This window comes from Haplochromis burtoni, unplaced genomic scaffold, assembly GCF_018398535.1.
Source record: "Haplochromis burtoni strain Fernald_Lab_line unplaced genomic scaffold, NCSU_Asbu1 Contig_291, whole genome shotgun sequence".
Taxonomy (NCBI): Eukaryota; Metazoa; Chordata; class Actinopteri; order Cichliformes; family Cichlidae; genus Haplochromis; species Haplochromis burtoni.
Window position 1 is genome coordinate 293,936 of NW_024582652.1, and position 17,017 is coordinate 310,952.

General features: G+C 45.2%; 1 protein-coding gene across 2 annotated transcripts in view; it reads left to right on the forward strand.

The window, feature by feature from the left end:
- Positions 1 to 17,017, forward strand: part of fars2 (phenylalanyl-tRNA synthetase 2, mitochondrial) — a 128,508-nt gene that overhangs the window by 86,820 nt on the left and 24,671 nt on the right. For both annotated transcript variants that reach the window (XM_014339421.2, XM_014339417.2), the window contains exon 9: positions 4,925 to 5,100. In XM_014339421.2, coding sequence (XP_014194907.1) covers positions 4,925 to 5,100 — 176 coding nt within the window. The remainder of the gene's footprint in view (positions 1 to 4,924; positions 5,101 to 17,017) is intronic.

Below are 17,017 nucleotides of genomic sequence, written 5' to 3' on the forward strand. Positions count from 1 at the left end.
TGTGTGTGTGTGTGTGTGTGTGTGTGTGTGTGTGTGTGTGTGTGTGTGTGTGTGTGTGTTCTTGCCTCTTAACCTCATGCATAAAACATTTTGACAGTGGGGGCTCACATCAGCCGGCACCAGTCACTTCCACTGACCCCACCATCATCAACACACACACACACACACACTGTGGGGTGTGTGCAGGTTCACACAGCGGTTACTCCGTCCCCACTAAAGGTGCTCTTTGTCGACTCTCGTCTTCACTAATAAAGAACATTTCAAGTGACTGTTGGAGGGCAAAGAGGAGAAAAGAGAGGAGGAAGATGAAGAGGAGGGATGGTGGGGGTGGACGAGGCAGAAAACAGATGGAGGGAGGAAGCAGGGAATGAGGAATAAATGAGGCGAGAGGTAGGACAGAGGAAAGAAGAGGATAAGAATAGATGCAGAATCTGACTAAATGCAGTTATTTGAATAAAAGATCTTTAGATGTAAAAAAATAAAAGGATTGAGCGAAACGTAAGGTGAGAGAAAGTAGGGGGTGACATTAGTGAGGAAAAATGAGAGACAAAACACAGCTTTAATGGAAAAAATATACTGAAGCGAGTTTGAGGAAGTGATTAAAAAAAGAAATGCTTGAAATAAATAAGAGAAATAAAGTGTGGGGAAAAGGAAAAAGAGGGAAAACAGATTAAAGTGTGTCAGGAAAACAGAGGAAAATGTAAATGACTAAAGAGGCACCAAAGTCTGAGAGGGGAACGTGGAGGAGGAACGATTAAATGGAAGAAACAAAGTGCCGAAAGATACCTTAGTAAGAATGAAGAGAGAGAGAGGAGACGCTGGAAGGGTGGTTTGTGAAAACAACGACATGAACCAGTGTCACGTTATCCAAACACAGCGTCTTTGAACCGTTTCACAACACGTGTTCATCGCACTCAGCCAACCAATGCTAAACCTCCATTAACCGCTGTCCAATCAAACCACCTGCCTAGCTAGCAAAGAAGTCACCCAACTTCCTTAACATCCGACCAACAAACCAAAAAACTGAACCGAGCAGACAACACCTCCCTCCATTGTACAGCTAATATCTGCCTGTATTTACCCCACCTAACTACCAGCTGACCTACACAATCTTTCTTCCTTGTCAGCCAACCAATCCCATCCCTTCACCAACAATGAGAAAGAGCAGCTGATGACCAACTAACTTCAATACCTACCAACTTACCTTAATACCCAACAAACCAATCAAACACTTGATGAGAAGAACTGCTGCCTTTGAAAGTACAACCTATCGTCACCTACCTGTCAGCCCAATCACGTCCTTACCTTCCTACCACCTGACCCTGATGACCTTTATTTCTAGCGGGCGGACCAATCTTCTACTTTTAGCACCAATGAAACATGCAACGAAAGACCCACTGACCTCTTTATCCGACAGCCACCAAACTAGCAAACAAACAGCCAGTTGATCTGTGAACTACCGCCTTCCAAAGAACAAGTGATGGCTGAAATCACGTGCACGGTACTTTCAGAACTTATCTGGACCACTATTTTTTTGTGCTTTTGTGACAGAATCAACAAAGTTTTACTCTTAAGCTGAAGTTTGTCAGCTCACATGGACAAATATTCACTCAGTTTATGTCGTCCTCTGAGTCGGCTGGTAATAATCTCCTTTAGGTTATAATCTTACTTCATTGTCTTTTGATCTGAACAAACTGAAGGAAACGAGAGGAAATAAATTGTAAATAGCAAATGCTTTTGAAACGGCCCACAGTGAGTGCATTCAATAAAGGTTTAACTGTATCTGACAAATTACAATAAACACATAATCAGTGTTGTTAAGCTGAAGATGTGAGGAGTGAGGGAGCGACCCTGCTGTCCTCCTGCTGTCCTCCTCACAGCCCTGTAAGTTTTATTGATAAACTCTGTTTCTCCAGAGGGGCCTGGGGAGCATGGCTCATCTCCTGCCCAGGGTCAGTTCACCTCTCCTGGGCTAAGGCTCTCCACCTCTCCCCCGAAAGCCTTTACTGGCCCCCACATCCACAGGTAATGAACTGTGACCGCCCAGGGCCTAACAGGAAATGGACTCCTTGGGTGTCGGTGTGTATGTTTGTATACGCACACACACAAATGGCTTCAGGGAGCTGTGCAGTGCCACTAAACTATTATAGTGTAAACAGACGGCTCACCTCCCTCCATACGTCTGCACAGTATGGTCAGAAATATGTGGATACTTCTCTCCTCACCTACCACCTGCTGTGCAAAGTCTTTCCCTGACGCTCGACTGAGTATAAAAATATCAAATGAGACTCGTTCTTCTCTCTGTTCTTCTACCAGTTTTACTTCTGTCCTTTACTGAAATATGTATGAATTGTTTATTTAACCTTCGTGTGCAGCGCTTTGTGAAAAGCACTTAATAAATAAATGTTACAACTTTATGAATAGATGAATAAATAAAGTTTGGTTTCCAGTTCATTTATAATTAACTAACACTTACCAAAATCAGCCAATCAGTTACTTATCTGCTTGCCCAACCAGCAACCCAACCAACTAACCTATCTAACCAACCACCTACTTTAAGACGTCACGTTTTCTCAAACCTACCCAGCAAACCAACCAACTTTTACCTGCCAACCAACTGCTCAATAGGCCCCTTTCTTGCTAACCAGCCAACCTTTCATCTACCTACCTTCCTAGTTACCTAACCGAGCAATTGCCTGCCTGTGTAACCAACCATTTACCTACCTGCCTGTCTGTGTAGCTGTCTACACAGCTAACCAGTTGTTGTCTATGTTCCTTGACAACCAGCCATCTACTTTGCAAACCAGCCAACCAACAACTTGTCTTAAACCGCAACAGACAAACTAACCACTAATTGACTTTTTTTATCTAACTAATCACCTACATGTGCAGGCAACTAACCAACCACTACCTAAACCAACAACTTACAGCTAACTGGTGATACCTTTCATCCTGGGTAACAAACCAGAAATCTACCAACCACCAACTGACTGTCCAACCAATGTCAAGCCTTCACTGACAAAAACCCAAACAGCAGCTAACTGATCCATCACTGAACCACCTGCCTTCCTCCTGCAGTTAACTAAAGTAAACTAGTCTTTGATAACATATGAAACAAACTGACCAACCAACTGATCACCTTGCTGTTCTTTACCTCCACCTTTGAAGTGAGCTAACTACAGCCCAGTTTCTACAGAACATAACTAAATAACATTAAGTTGGCATGTTTCACTTTTCCTTGTTTTGTTCTGACTTTTGTTTCAAAGGTGGAAAAACCAGTGTCACACAGATTGATGTGTCTCAGTGAATAGCATTAAGATGGAGAGAAAATTAAGAAAATATCATTCAGGAGCAGGAATAACAGCAACTTCTCTCACTCTGTGCAAGTTATTCTGAGCATAATAAACAAGTGACAGATGATAGGAATCTCTCCTTCAGTCTGTCGCTGCATAAAACATCACATTTATTCTGTCGTCCCGATAAAGTTTTAATGTGTTATTGTCTTTGTGTTTTACTCTCTGCTGCACTTTCTCCTCTTTCTTCCTACAGTCGGGCTGTTTCTCTTCTCCACTTTCTGTCACATTTCTTCTTCTGTTATTCATTGGGTTCTTTTTTGTTGCTTGAATCTGCACTTTCAGCTCATTTTTATTCACCTCATCTCTCAATCTCTGCAGTTGGTGTGCTGATTACCCCCTCAGTCCTTACATCTTTGTGTTTATGCTTGGTTTACTTTGAAATTCTAATGAGTCTCCAGTCCAAATATCCCATAAATGTACATGTACGAAAACTAATCAATGTGGTGGACAAAGTAAAATTTCAACATCTTTGAGGATCATTAATAACTCATAATGTGTTATTGTGAAATTAAACTATTCTTCAGGGCCTAAACATCAGCCACAAATAACCTCAGCCACGCATCTGCACATAATACATGAATCCAGATGAAGACGTTACAAAACTAAAACCACAGCGAACCAGCAGAAAAACAACAGCGTTATGCCACATTAGCACTCAATCAATTAAACATAAAACTATTACAAATATAATCCATCATGTACTTTGCAACTATTAAGTGGGTACATTAATTATCATTGCATTATTTAGTTAAAATATATTAATGCAGAGCAACCAGTTCCCTATGACCTAGCTACCCATCCACCCTCCTAACTACTTACAGAACCAGCCTGCCAGCCAGCCTCTCAGCTAGCATGGCTAACCAGTTACATACCTGCCAGTCTACCTGTGCAAACAACCAACTGCATGCCTGTCAATTAAGGACTCACCTACATTCATCTACCACCTTTGCAACCAACCAATCTGTGTACCTGCCAGCATGGCTCATCACTTACATAACTACACAACCAACCAACTCCTTGCCTGCTTGCTTACTTTGATAACTAACCAGTTAAGTACCCACCCATGTAGACACTTAACCAACTACCTAGCTACATACTTGTACGGCTAACTAATTAAGTAATTAATTAACTACCAATCTAAACAACCAATTCCTTTCCTTTGCTTTACTACACAACCAACTAATTGCTTTCCCACCCACCTATGTACATGACTAACCAATCATGTGATTACCAGCCTATGCAATAAACCAGTTCCCTACCTTTCTGTTTGGGTAATCAATTACTCACCTACATGACTAAATAATTGCCTGCCTAGATAACTAACCACTATTTAATGAACCAATCAAGTGCCCACCTACCTAGATGCTCATTCAACCACCTACCTACTTACCTCCATGGCTAATCAGTTACTTACCTATCGACACGATGAACCAATCGCGTGCCTAGCTCTGTTTTTCAGGGACTTTTTTGTAAAGAGAAATTATCAGTTAATATTTCCACCATTGCGTACAGTGAACATTTTTAAGTTGAGCTGTCAGTCATTGTTGTTTTATACGTTTGTTTTTCAGACGCTCAGTAAGTACCCACCTCTCCATAACGACATCTCCTTCTGGCTGCCGAACGGCAAAGAGAGCCAGGCAGGCAGAGAGAGCTTCACAGAGAACGACTTCTACGAGCTGGTGCGCTCCATCGGAGGAGACCTGGTGGAGAAAGTGTCTCTCGTGGACAATTTCACACACCCAAAGTAAGAAAACCCACTGAGGGTCAGTAAATGGCTCTTTTTGCACAGGTCATTATGATGCTAAATTCTCTCCTCCTGCTCAGAGTGCTGCTGGTACACCCTGTGATTAAGCAAACATCAGCGACGGTTGAGGTGACTGTCTTTATTGATATCCCAGGTTGAGAGTGATTAACAAGCTGTTTGGTTGTGAGGAACCAGGAGCTTCGATGAACTCAGTGCTTGTGTTGCTTTGGTTCATTTGTGATATAACAAATATTTGAGGGTATTTGCTGGTGGAGCAGATCTGTATTTACCACAGATAGACTATCAAAGAATTACTATGCCATTATTGATATGCCATTTTAGCATTAAAGCCTCTTACTGTGATGCTAGCTCTGAGCTTTAGTCGGGTTTCTAAGCTAGCTGGCATCAAGAGCTGCAGTCCACTCTGAGTTTAGTAGTAGTCAATTCAATTTTATTTATATAGCACCAAATCACAACAAAAGTCGTCTCAAGGCGCTTCATAGGTACAGAGAAAAACCCAACAATCACATGACCCCCTATGAGCAAGAGCTTTGGTGACAGTGGGAAGGAAAAACTCCCTTTTAACAGGAAGAAACGCACAAAATACATCAAGCAAACAGCATCCTGCCTCTTCTTGCTGTGGTTGTAGTCCAGTTATTTTTATGCTAACTGCTAGCTGGCTAATGCATCATGTTAGCATTGTGCTAAAAGTGCAAACCAATAAGTGGGTAGTTCCTATTCACTGTTCATTCATCTTTAACTGCCTATCCAATTCAGGGGGCTGGAGCCTATCACAGCGATCACATGGTACGAGGTGAGGTTACACCTGGACAGGTTCACGCTCACATTCACACCTACAGCCCAGACAAAGTGCTAACCACTGCACCGCTGTGCTGCTCCCACAGTTACACAGAACTGATGCAGGTGACGCTAAGGCAGAAGTGCTTCAAACCTGCATTGCATTTACTGGCCAGCAGGGTGCGAATGTACAAACATGCATGGAAAAATAGCCCTAACTTTATGACCTCATGATGAGTTCATGGTCACAGCCATGAGTTTGTGCTCTTTGTGAATCCAAAGCCAAGTTCATTTTTTAAATTTGGTCCCATTAGAGTGAAATGAGTCATATCTGCCCGTCACTCATCACGGCCTTTTCAAAACACTCAGAAGCCACTAACCAATGGGCTACATCTTTTATTTACAGTCTGTGGAGTTACTATCAGAACCTGCACGGCGTGGCCCAGAGGGACTATAGAGCCTCTACACCGCAGAGGCTTAGAGTCAGCAGTAAAGTACTTATCGTAAAGTAAATATAGGATCAGAAACCAATGATGAAAAAACAAAAACTGCAGGAAAAAAAAAACAGAAAATAAAAAGGAAAAAGTAACAAAAGCAGAGAAACAGGAGCAAAGGTCATCCTCTCTGTGGTGCTGCTGAAGGCCGGTGACTGATGGCAGAGTCATCGGCCACAAGACGCACAACAGCAGACACACACAGGAGACACACAGCAGACACACACACACAGAGACACACACACACACAGAACACACACAGACCACAGACACAGACACACACACACAGACAGCACACTACACAAACCCCACACACACACATCACACACACACACACACACACACACACACACACACACAACTCAACACACAACAACTCACACACACACACACACACACAGACACACACACACACGACACTCACACACAGCACCACACACCACACACACACACACACGACACACACACACACACACACACACACACACACACAACCAAAAAACAACACACACACACACACACACACACACACACACACACACACAGCATACTACACCCACAGAAACAGACACACACACACACACACACACACACACACACACACACACACAAACCACACACACACTCTCACTACAACATAAACCACACACACACACACACACACCTATTTGTACTGTAAAAAGTGCCTGTTTACTCTAAATGACAATGATAATCAATACACACACACACAGCTGTCCTTGGCGTGCACCTTCGAGTCTGCAGTGCCTGCTGTTGACATCTCATTTTTTAGGAGTAAGGTGGAGATTGTGTGTGTAGTCGTTGGTGTTGTTGGTGGGTATGCTTGGGAGTGTGTGTGTAGCAGTGAGGTGTCTAGGACTAGAACCTATCCAATCACTGTCCCACACACACACACCAACCAGTCGCGATTTACGAGAGGGATTGATTGGAATGGTGTGAACAGTCGTAGTGCGTAATGCTGCACACCTGGCTGTCAAGAAATGTAGTGTATACTGGACTTTCCCCAGACGTGTCGCTCTTCCGACATCTCCACACACAGCACACACAGCACACACACCGATGGGTTGCACGAGGCCCGCAGCAAATGCACACTATCTCCAGCTTTATCTAATGATCCCCCACAGACGAACCACTCTCACACCCATCACACCACACACACACACGCACCACACACACACACCTTACACTTAGAGCGGACGTACCCACGGACATTGAGACTAAAGACTTAAGGGGTTAATACCCAGTGACTCTTGCGTTGCAGCTAATGGGCAGAGAGGTGAGAGGCCCAAAGCTGAAGCCAGAGCAGCGTTTGAGAGTAAGATTTCAGAATTCAGCTAAATCGCTGCAGACAGTGGATTAACTTACAGCTGCAGTGAACTTTCACAGACCGATCCGAACATTTGGTGCCAAAATGTCCAGAAGAGCTGACCTTTGCTGGAGCGCTGCAAATAGATGAAGCGTTTTAATTAGCTGCAGCGTCCAGCTTTGTTTAACCTCCACGGCAGACGTGCAGACGACAGCTTTGAGAAAGAAACTGTAGAAATCTTCTCTTCTTTTTCACACTTGAATCCGGTCGTGAAGTCTGACGTCACTAGCCGTGTCTGGGTCTAAACTCCGCTGCAGGTCCATATATCAAACGATCACTATGGCATTACTGAGAGTTGAAAAACTGTCTAAAGTCTTTCATCTTTAATAAAATGATCAGCGTTCTGCTCTACCAGGTGTAACAATTGAGTTTAACATCCAGGCATCCATGAAAACGGAATTTATGACATTTAACGGAGTTAGAAGTTAGCAGGGAAGTTAGCTCGCTAGCTTCTATCTAAATACAATATAGCATGTCCTGACTGCGGGGTTTTGGAAACAAATTAAAACGTACAGCTCTGTTATCACTTCCAGCATAAATGAAGACAGAAAACTAAACAGCAGTGACGTTTGTAGGGTTACTGAAGTTGGGCTAGCTGGTATATAATGATGTGCTACGTGACCGCTAGCGACACAGCTATGTTAGCATAATATAAACAAGCTAACTTTTTTTCCACTCGATAAAAGTTAACGTGAGTGTTCTCGGTGGTCAGGAACAAATGTAATCGCATGGCAGGATGCTGTAAAAGGACCAAACTTCAGCCAGGAGAACAACTGAGATAATCCATCCACAATACGAGGTTAGTCATTCATATACTGCTGCATGGGCTGGGCTGTAGTTACATCCTAAGGTTTTAAAAACTGAGCTTAAATAAATGATTAGCTGGTAATAAAAGCCGAGGGAGGTCAACAGTGATCACTGACTGTTTTAGGAGCTTTTTGAGATCAAATAGAAGAAAATACAAAACATTAAACATGTTAACAACACAAAAGCCATATTAAACACAGACTACTTTAGACCCAGAAGAAGGATTCGTCACGTCATCACTGAACAACCGGATTAACATCTACACCGGTGTGGACGTTAACCAGTCTGGAAGAAATAATCAGCGATGTCCTCGCTGTTATTTCCAAAACAACTTACTGCTAACCTGCTAGCCCCGCCTACTTCCACCACAGTGTTTCCTCTGCCTGCTGACCGGCTCACCAGCCTCCAGGTGTGTGACTGCACGTGAGAAATAACTTCTTGGGTGTAAAAATGTGTGTGTTCAGCAGGTGGCTGAAGCACACCAAACCCTGACAGGCACAGAGACTGGTTTGCAACCTCCCAACAACCACTAGTTGCTCGGAAAAATGATTCCCAACCAGTTGGTGTATGGTTGCTGGAACAGAAGGCTGCACCAGAAACATCCCTGTGTTAGCTTTGATGCTGTCGCCTGCAGTTTGCACGGAGACGCCAACTTGTCTGCAAAACCTCGTCAACTGGTGTCTCTGGGGTCCTCGTCTGTAGGCCTGGTGATCGAGGCCTCAGATTTCCATGGGCGGGTTTTCTACTGAGAGCGTTTCCACTTCAGGTGTGGACTGAAATAAAGTGTCCGTGAATCCAAGCTCGGCCCAAACGAAGCTGCTATAACACAGTCGGCATCCCGAGATCGTTGGAGACTTTAATTTTGACTTTACTTCACTATTATTGGCCGCTGCTCACCACACTAATCCAACACCTCTGCTAGTTATACTAACAATCAGGTTTCCAGGGAAAGTGGTCTCTGTTTGCCTACAGACTCTCCCATTGGCTGGTTTCTATATACATTTTCTTTCTTATCTGAAAAATGATCATCTGTGCAGCTTCAGTCTCACAATATTTCTGGCAAAAATCAAACAAACCTTTTCGGTATGCTGCCCTCGTTTTCCCGGGAATAATCAGGAGGAGCTGAAACTGGTGGAGCTCGTTAGTGCGGGAGTTTGAGTCGACTGTGAAAGTTGTCCTGGTGGTCACTGATGCACGTTTGCTTAAATAATCCAGAAAATGAAGGTGTAGCACACAAGTCAAGGATTTTCTAGAGAAAAGCTTTTATTTTGAAGGAGCTGGGGCTCCTGTGTGGGACAGGCAGATAAAGTGAGTCAGAGTGAGGCTGGGAGACAAAGGGAGCGAGCGGCAGGAAGAGGTTTTGGGGGAAAACAGGTGCAATGCAGGTGTTTTATGCAGCACTAATCAACGAGCTGATAACTGCAATTAAGAGCGAGAAACTTTCCCTCCACCATCATCATCATCATCATCATTAGGCTGCGAGGCCGGCGACCACAGCGTCTACGGGTGGAGGCGGGAGACACGAGTGTGAGCCATCAGCAGAGAAAATGACAGCCTGTGGGGGAGAGGGGGGAGGTTAGGGAGGAGGAAAGGTGCAATGCAGGTGTTTCGTGCAGCACTAATTTAAGGAGACAATCCAAAAGTATGTGGCCAGCGGCTTTACCGCCCGACGTTTAAAAACCACCAGGAAGGACTCGGACATTTCCCTCCAGTGGGTGTTTATAGTTTATAATAATTACAGCTCACTGGTGAGAAATAGAAACATTTAAATTAGTTTAAACGATCAGCTGATTTTCCATTTAAAGAAATTTGATTGGTAGTGATTTAAAAACTGTTTCAGGGTTTTACCTCCAATGATGCAGATTTCAGACAAACACGTTCATCGGTGTGTCATCGTAGGTCACACAGTCCACGGTTGGACTTTTCCAGTATGATTGATGTACTCTGAATACCAAACACATCGGCTTCCTGGTGTCACATGATGCTACCACATGTCATCTTCTCAGCCTCTGCACGCCGTCAGGATGTGAGTGACGCTGCACAGACTGATCGCTCCGTTTGGCTGGACGGTGAACGCAGCATTAAAAATCTCACTTCTGTGCTCGGAGTCGACAGCTACGCTGTTAACCCATGACATCATCGTGCGTCAGACACGTGAGGAAGACGGCGAGGTGTCAAAGACGGCGACCAACACAGCTGCCGAGCCTGACGATGATTGGATGAATCTGCTGCTCAGATGTTTCTCACATCATTAGATGGATACGGGATCATTTCCATATTTCAACATCCACAAACAACTTTTGTGCCTTTGTTTAAGTTCAGCCATCAAAAACACCTGAAGTCTGTCTGCGCCCTCAGCCCTCACACCTGTACAGGTGCATTAATGACACTGATGATCAAAGCACTGCAGGTGTGTGTGAATGGATAGAAAGATGTCCCAGAAGAGGGGAAAGCTAAATCTGGATGCAAAGGTGGAAAAACCGAGCCGTCAGATTAATCCTGTTTGCTCCCAGACGTTGGGTGATTTATTGAGCTTTTATTCTTTTCCCAGAGTAAAGTCTCCGAAAGACAAACTGAACATTTATTCCGTGTTAACGTATTCACCCTTTCCAACCCCGGCTCCCTCCCTCTCTGCTCTCCCTGCTGTGACAGATCGCTCGGCTGTCATTAGTCAGCATATTAAATTTTGCTAACAGCCCGAACTGGATCCAGAAAAAGTGATGAAGAAGCCGAGACTGTTCTCGTCAGAAACACGAACCGGCCGTCAGAGACTCGCGTTAACCCCGCCGCGCCGCCGTCTCCGCCTGCCTCACCTCAAACCAATCGGCGTTTAAAAGTGCCCCCGCTGATCGATGCTCAGCTGTCGCAGTGATTTACAATAAATGTGTGTGACGCTGAGCTGACAGGGCCGACTCCCCCAGGAGGAGCTTTACCTTTACTGACTCTATATTTACAAGAGGAGCAGACACTGATCAGCAGCTACGCTGAACCCACCTGAGCACACTTCACACACGTTTATAGGAGCGTATGAACGTTGAAGATGACAGAAAGGCTGGTTGTGCATCACAGATGTGAGAAGATAAACCATTGCTGGATATTCCAGGGTGAGGATATGAATACACATCCTTTCATTATTAGACTTAAAGTGCTGTTTAATGCGCCTAATATTTAAAATATTGCATTAGTAATTAATAATTCTGTTGTACACACTAAATGCAAATATTTATTTATCTGTCTTTGCTTCACAACAACATTGGTCTGAAGCTTTTTATAGATTTTAAAGCAAAGACCTCACAATGTCAAAGAGAAGACCCCAACATCATACAATCATTGGGGAGGAAGAACTCCCGTTTAATAGGAAGAAACCAGAGACGGGTACTGGAGGCCAAGGTAATGCCATCCAGAGTAAGAATCTGGTTAGATACCATATTTCTAAGCTTTTCAGGGCCGAGTACAATAACCTCAGTTTTATCTGAATTAAGAAGCAGAAAGTTAGCAGCCATCCAGGTCTTTATGTCTTTAAGACATTCCTGCAGTTTAACTCATTGGTGTGTGTTATCTGGCTTCATGGACAGATAGAGCTGGGTGTCATCTGCATAGCAGTGAAATTTATGCTATGTCTTCTAATGATGCTGCCTAAGGGAAGCATGTATAATGTAAACAGAATTGGTCCTAGCACTGAACCCTGTGGAACTCCATAATTAACCTCAGTGTGTGAAGAGGACTCTCCATTTACATGTACAAACTGGAGTCTATTAGATAGATATGATTTTTAAACTTTGTTGTGTTTATTTTGTAGAAATGCAGAAATGAGTGTAAGATTAAAATGATATATTAATAAAATTAAAACTTAAATAGGAACGTTAATAAATGGGTGGAAAAAAAAAACCTGCGATAGGTGAAATCCGCAAAGTAGCCAACTTTATTTTTTACAATTATTATAGATGTTTTAAGGCAGTTAAAGCCCTCACTACACTTTATACACTCCCCTCAGACAGGCGTGAACACTTTCACACTTTTCTCGCTTGTTTAAACACAAAGTTCAAACCTTCGTAGAAAAATAAGTCCAGTATCAGAGAATGAAACCAAAGACACCCGCAGGTGACGACGTGTCATCCACACTGTGGTGTTTGTTGGGGAGAAACTTACAAACATGCAGCACGTCAGAGTCACACTGCTGGGATCAAAGATTTATGTAAATTTGACAAGCTGAACGCATTTCACATTCATGCACAAAAACAATCAGCGAGGCCGCGACAGGTGAAGCGTGTCATAGCGAGGGACCACTGTATTTATTATTTTTATTTTAAATTTTAAATTCAGTCTCGTAGTCGGGCATCGGTCTGACAGGGCCTCCCTCCTGGCCGCCACCCGGCACACTTTGCACCGACCCCTGCGTCGCCTCCTGTGGGTGGTGGGCCTAGAGGAGGACGGACTCATGCCCCTTTTTCAGGCGGAGCCCCATGGACCAAGGCACGGCCACCAGACGCTCTCGGGCACCCTACCCAGGGCGGGGTCTCGATAACCCCCGATAGCGGTCTTTTGAACCGCTCTTTGTCTGGTCCCTCACCCAGGACCAGTTTGCCTTTGGAGACCCCGCCCCCCGACAACATAACCCCCGGGACCCCCGGGAAACAAACCCGTCCACCACGAAAGGTAGAGATTCTCAGAGTGGTTAGAATTTAAAATGTAAATATTAATTCACGCCACATTTTCTATACTAAGTCCTTGGATCCTGAGGTTTGATGTCAGCTTCTATTTGTTTGTATTACACAAAGAACCTGCAAACACTTATGGATTCATTATTGATCATTGCTGTGGATGTTTAATCATCACTTAGGTGCTCGTGCTTTTGCTCGGTACTTTTGAAATCGGGGGAAAGTGCAGTCTGCTGTTCAAAGTCTGACTTCATAAGTGGCCACTGCAGTCTGGACGAGTGTTGATGTGAGACTCATCTCCAAACAAACCATAATGTGCATTATGGCTGCAAATTGATCTAAAACCCACTAAAGCTGCCGGAAACTGCAGCCTCTCAAATATATTTCTCCTCCAAAGTTAATCGAATGAGAGAGCGAGGGGAGAGGAAACAGAGCTCTCTCTCTCCTGCGCCATAAACGTCTCGTGTAGTAGCAAATCAAAGCTGATGGCTCGCTATCATCCCCCACAAATCTGCATTTATCCGCCGGTAACACTGTCAGCCGCGACCGGGCCGGGACCAATTCGATAAGCCGACAGAGCTGTCAGTCAAGTTGACAGTCCCCTCCCCCTCCACACTCAGGGGAGAGAGGGAGAGGAGGCGGGTGAGGTGAAGATTGACTGTGGTAGTTTAGACAGATGCTGTGGAGTAATCTCCTGCTTTAGTCGGAGCGGCAGCACTCTCCCCATCATTGTCTCAGCAGGCTCAGCCGGGAATTCCAGCATCCTTTCCCCAAAGGACACTTCCTAGTTCCTCCTGATGATGATGATGTTGCACTTGGCTGGAAAACCCTGATCAGCCCTGTGAAGGATGTCTCTGCTCTGAGCTCACACACCCTGCAGAGGAAACGTGTTTGACTGTTTGTATCCACGACTCGCTCCAGAGTTTGTGTCCACAGGTGAAGGCAGGGACACCGAGGTCCACAGTAACTCAGAGCTTTGCCTTTCAGCAGCTCTCTGTTAACCACAACACCTCCTGCAGTCCAGCTCTCCATCACCCGTGAGCCTGAGTGAATATTTATATAATGCAAACAAAACAAAACAGTGAAAACTAAACGTAGGCTAAAACATGTTTCCAGGTGGACTCCGAGGCCTGTCTCCCGGCTCGCAGTCCATGTGAGCTGAACATGAAGTGGATCAATATGTTTCCAAGCAGCCATCATCAGTCCAGCAGATCCCAGTGATCCATACATGTTACAGGCGCACTTCCTGCATATTTGCGAATGGTAGAGATTCCCGTGAGGTCTGAGCTCCAGTTCTGGATGTTGCTCTAACGATCAGATATGTGTCTGTGATGGATCAGAATGGGAACAGGTTTGTTATGGCTTCAGCTTCTCTCACACAGTTCTTGTGTGTTTCAGATCGTTAAATATTGATTTGGGTCAGTTTTGACTGCCTTGTTTTGGAAAACAAATACTGGGGTCCAGACCCGGTGACCTCACGGGTCACGGCCGCGGACACATCTGATTTGTCTACAGTCTCAGTGCAACAGGAAACGCAGCGCCATCTTTAGGTGCCGGTCGAGAGCGCAAGAAAACTTGAACTAACCTTCTTAAATCCACGGGGACATCAACGATCCATCGATGTTGGGGTTAGGCTCGTGTTTATTCTCTAAATGGAGATCTTGTAACAGAAGAGCTGCAAAGACGCAGAGAAACAGACTTAATTTGAAGGAGACGTGTTTCTCAAACACGCCTGTTTATCACGTGTTAAAGTGCCGCCTGACGATGGTGACGACTGTTATTGTACCTGTGCAGGCGTAGACGAGTAGATGAGTGACTTTATTTAAAGGTCTGAAAGGCTGATTTTCTCACAGCTCACACTGTAAAGTTCAGTAAACAGGTTTCAGAGGTGGGTGGAGGTGGGTGGAGGGTTAACAGCTGGCTGCTACTAAAAAGCGTCGGTTTGGACTGTAAATCTGTCGCAAATGGACGTGAGAGCGCTGGCTGACACTGGCGCCTGAAGCAAAGAGTAGCTGGAGTGCAGAGCGCTCCGTACACCATCCTCTCCCTCCACCTGTCATCCTGTCATCGCTGCCTCTCCCTCTCTGCCGGCTCAGCAGGAGACGGAGAGGCAACCACCCACCACAGCTCCATCAATGATTTAACAGAGAGACGAACACTCTCCCCAAAAAAGATGAAGGAGGAAGGAGAGTGACGCCTCAGAGGGAGGGAGAGGGGGAGGAGACGGATGACAAAAAGGAGGATGGGAGGGGGAGCGGTAGAGCGAGTGCCGTTACCTGTGGGGGGAAACGGGGAGAGAGAGAGAGCTGCCACTGAATTATGCAGGATTGTTTTCTGTTCCCAAAACCAATCAGCCTGACGGAGAGGGACAGGGCCGCCGTCTCCGCCCCTCTCCCCTCACTGCACCTCTGCACGATGCATTAAGCGGTCAGTCGGGACGCTCCCGCAGGGGTCCGGCCTCCCACTCCCACGCTGTGGTCTGCGAGTCCTGGAAACAGGACTAAATAAAAGTGTCCCCGCCCACAATTATTAACATATTTTCGGCCCGTGAATGTGTCTTCAGCTTCACAGAGGGGAAACTCTTCTGAAAGAATCAAAACCTGGTTAAAAATGATTTACCTGCAGCATCAGTCGCTTGATTGGATGCAGGATTTTCCGACTGTTCTTTAATCAGCAGCTGAGCTTTCATCTGATGCTGACTGCGCTCAGCAGCTGGAGCAGCCGGTGTCAGTGAGATAAAGAAACCAGGCTGTTATTAAACTCTGATATTTCCAGGTCAACATCAGCAGCTTCTCCTGTTGTTTCCACGCCGGCTCCACGGTTATTTCCTCCGTTTCCACACAAAGTGGTGATTTCACACAGAGCTGACAGTTTGCACGAGACACAGGTTCTTGACTGTGACTCTGGACTGGGTTTGGATTAGAGAAGCAGCAAGCGAGGTGAGCTCGGCTGTCCTGGGATCAGCTAACATGGAATCAACCGTTCGCGTACGTGCTGCAGTTGTAGTTTTAGGACCGAGCTGTGAAAGTGTTGCTGTTTCTCGAAACCGTTGTTTATTTTGTGAGGCGCCTGCGAGCACTGGAAGCATTAAATTAAATTCAACAAAGGAAATTAGCCACATGAAAGGCTCGCTCTGAAAACGCAGCTCAGGGTTTGTCTTTAAAAGCGCGAGAAGTAATCTCTCATCAATCACGGCGCTCACGCGGCGCAGCTTTCTGGCCCTGCCCTCCCGTGGAATCGATGTGTGGAACATAATTTACTTCATGAAGCCAAAAAGCACAGCAGCTCTTTGTCTTGGAGCTCGCTCCTCAGAGCAGCGCCGCCATCGCCACTAAATTAAAAGAAACAGCAACAATAACTTTGGATTCCCTGCTGTCAATAGTGGTAATGGAGTCTGTGTAACACACACACACACACACACACACACACACGGCCATGTCTCCGGGGTGCTCGAACCTCCCTGTTTTCTAAATGGGATCTAGGTTTCACTTTATCTCGCTTTTCTCTAAATGCCAACATCATCCTGTTCACCTTTTCAAAATGTCGCCGCCTCCTCTCCTCACCTCCTTCTTTTCCTTGTCTTTATGCTTCCTCCCTCCTCCTCCTCCTATCTGGGTTACCTTGCAGTGTTAGCATATTCACTTACTGCTGCACTCACTCCCGGGAGTGTGTGTTTGTGCACCAGATCTGAGTTAGTTTAGGAGTGTGTGTGTGTGTGTGTGTGTGTGTGTGTGTGTGTGTGTGTGTGTGTGTGTGTGTGTGTGTGTGTGTGTGTG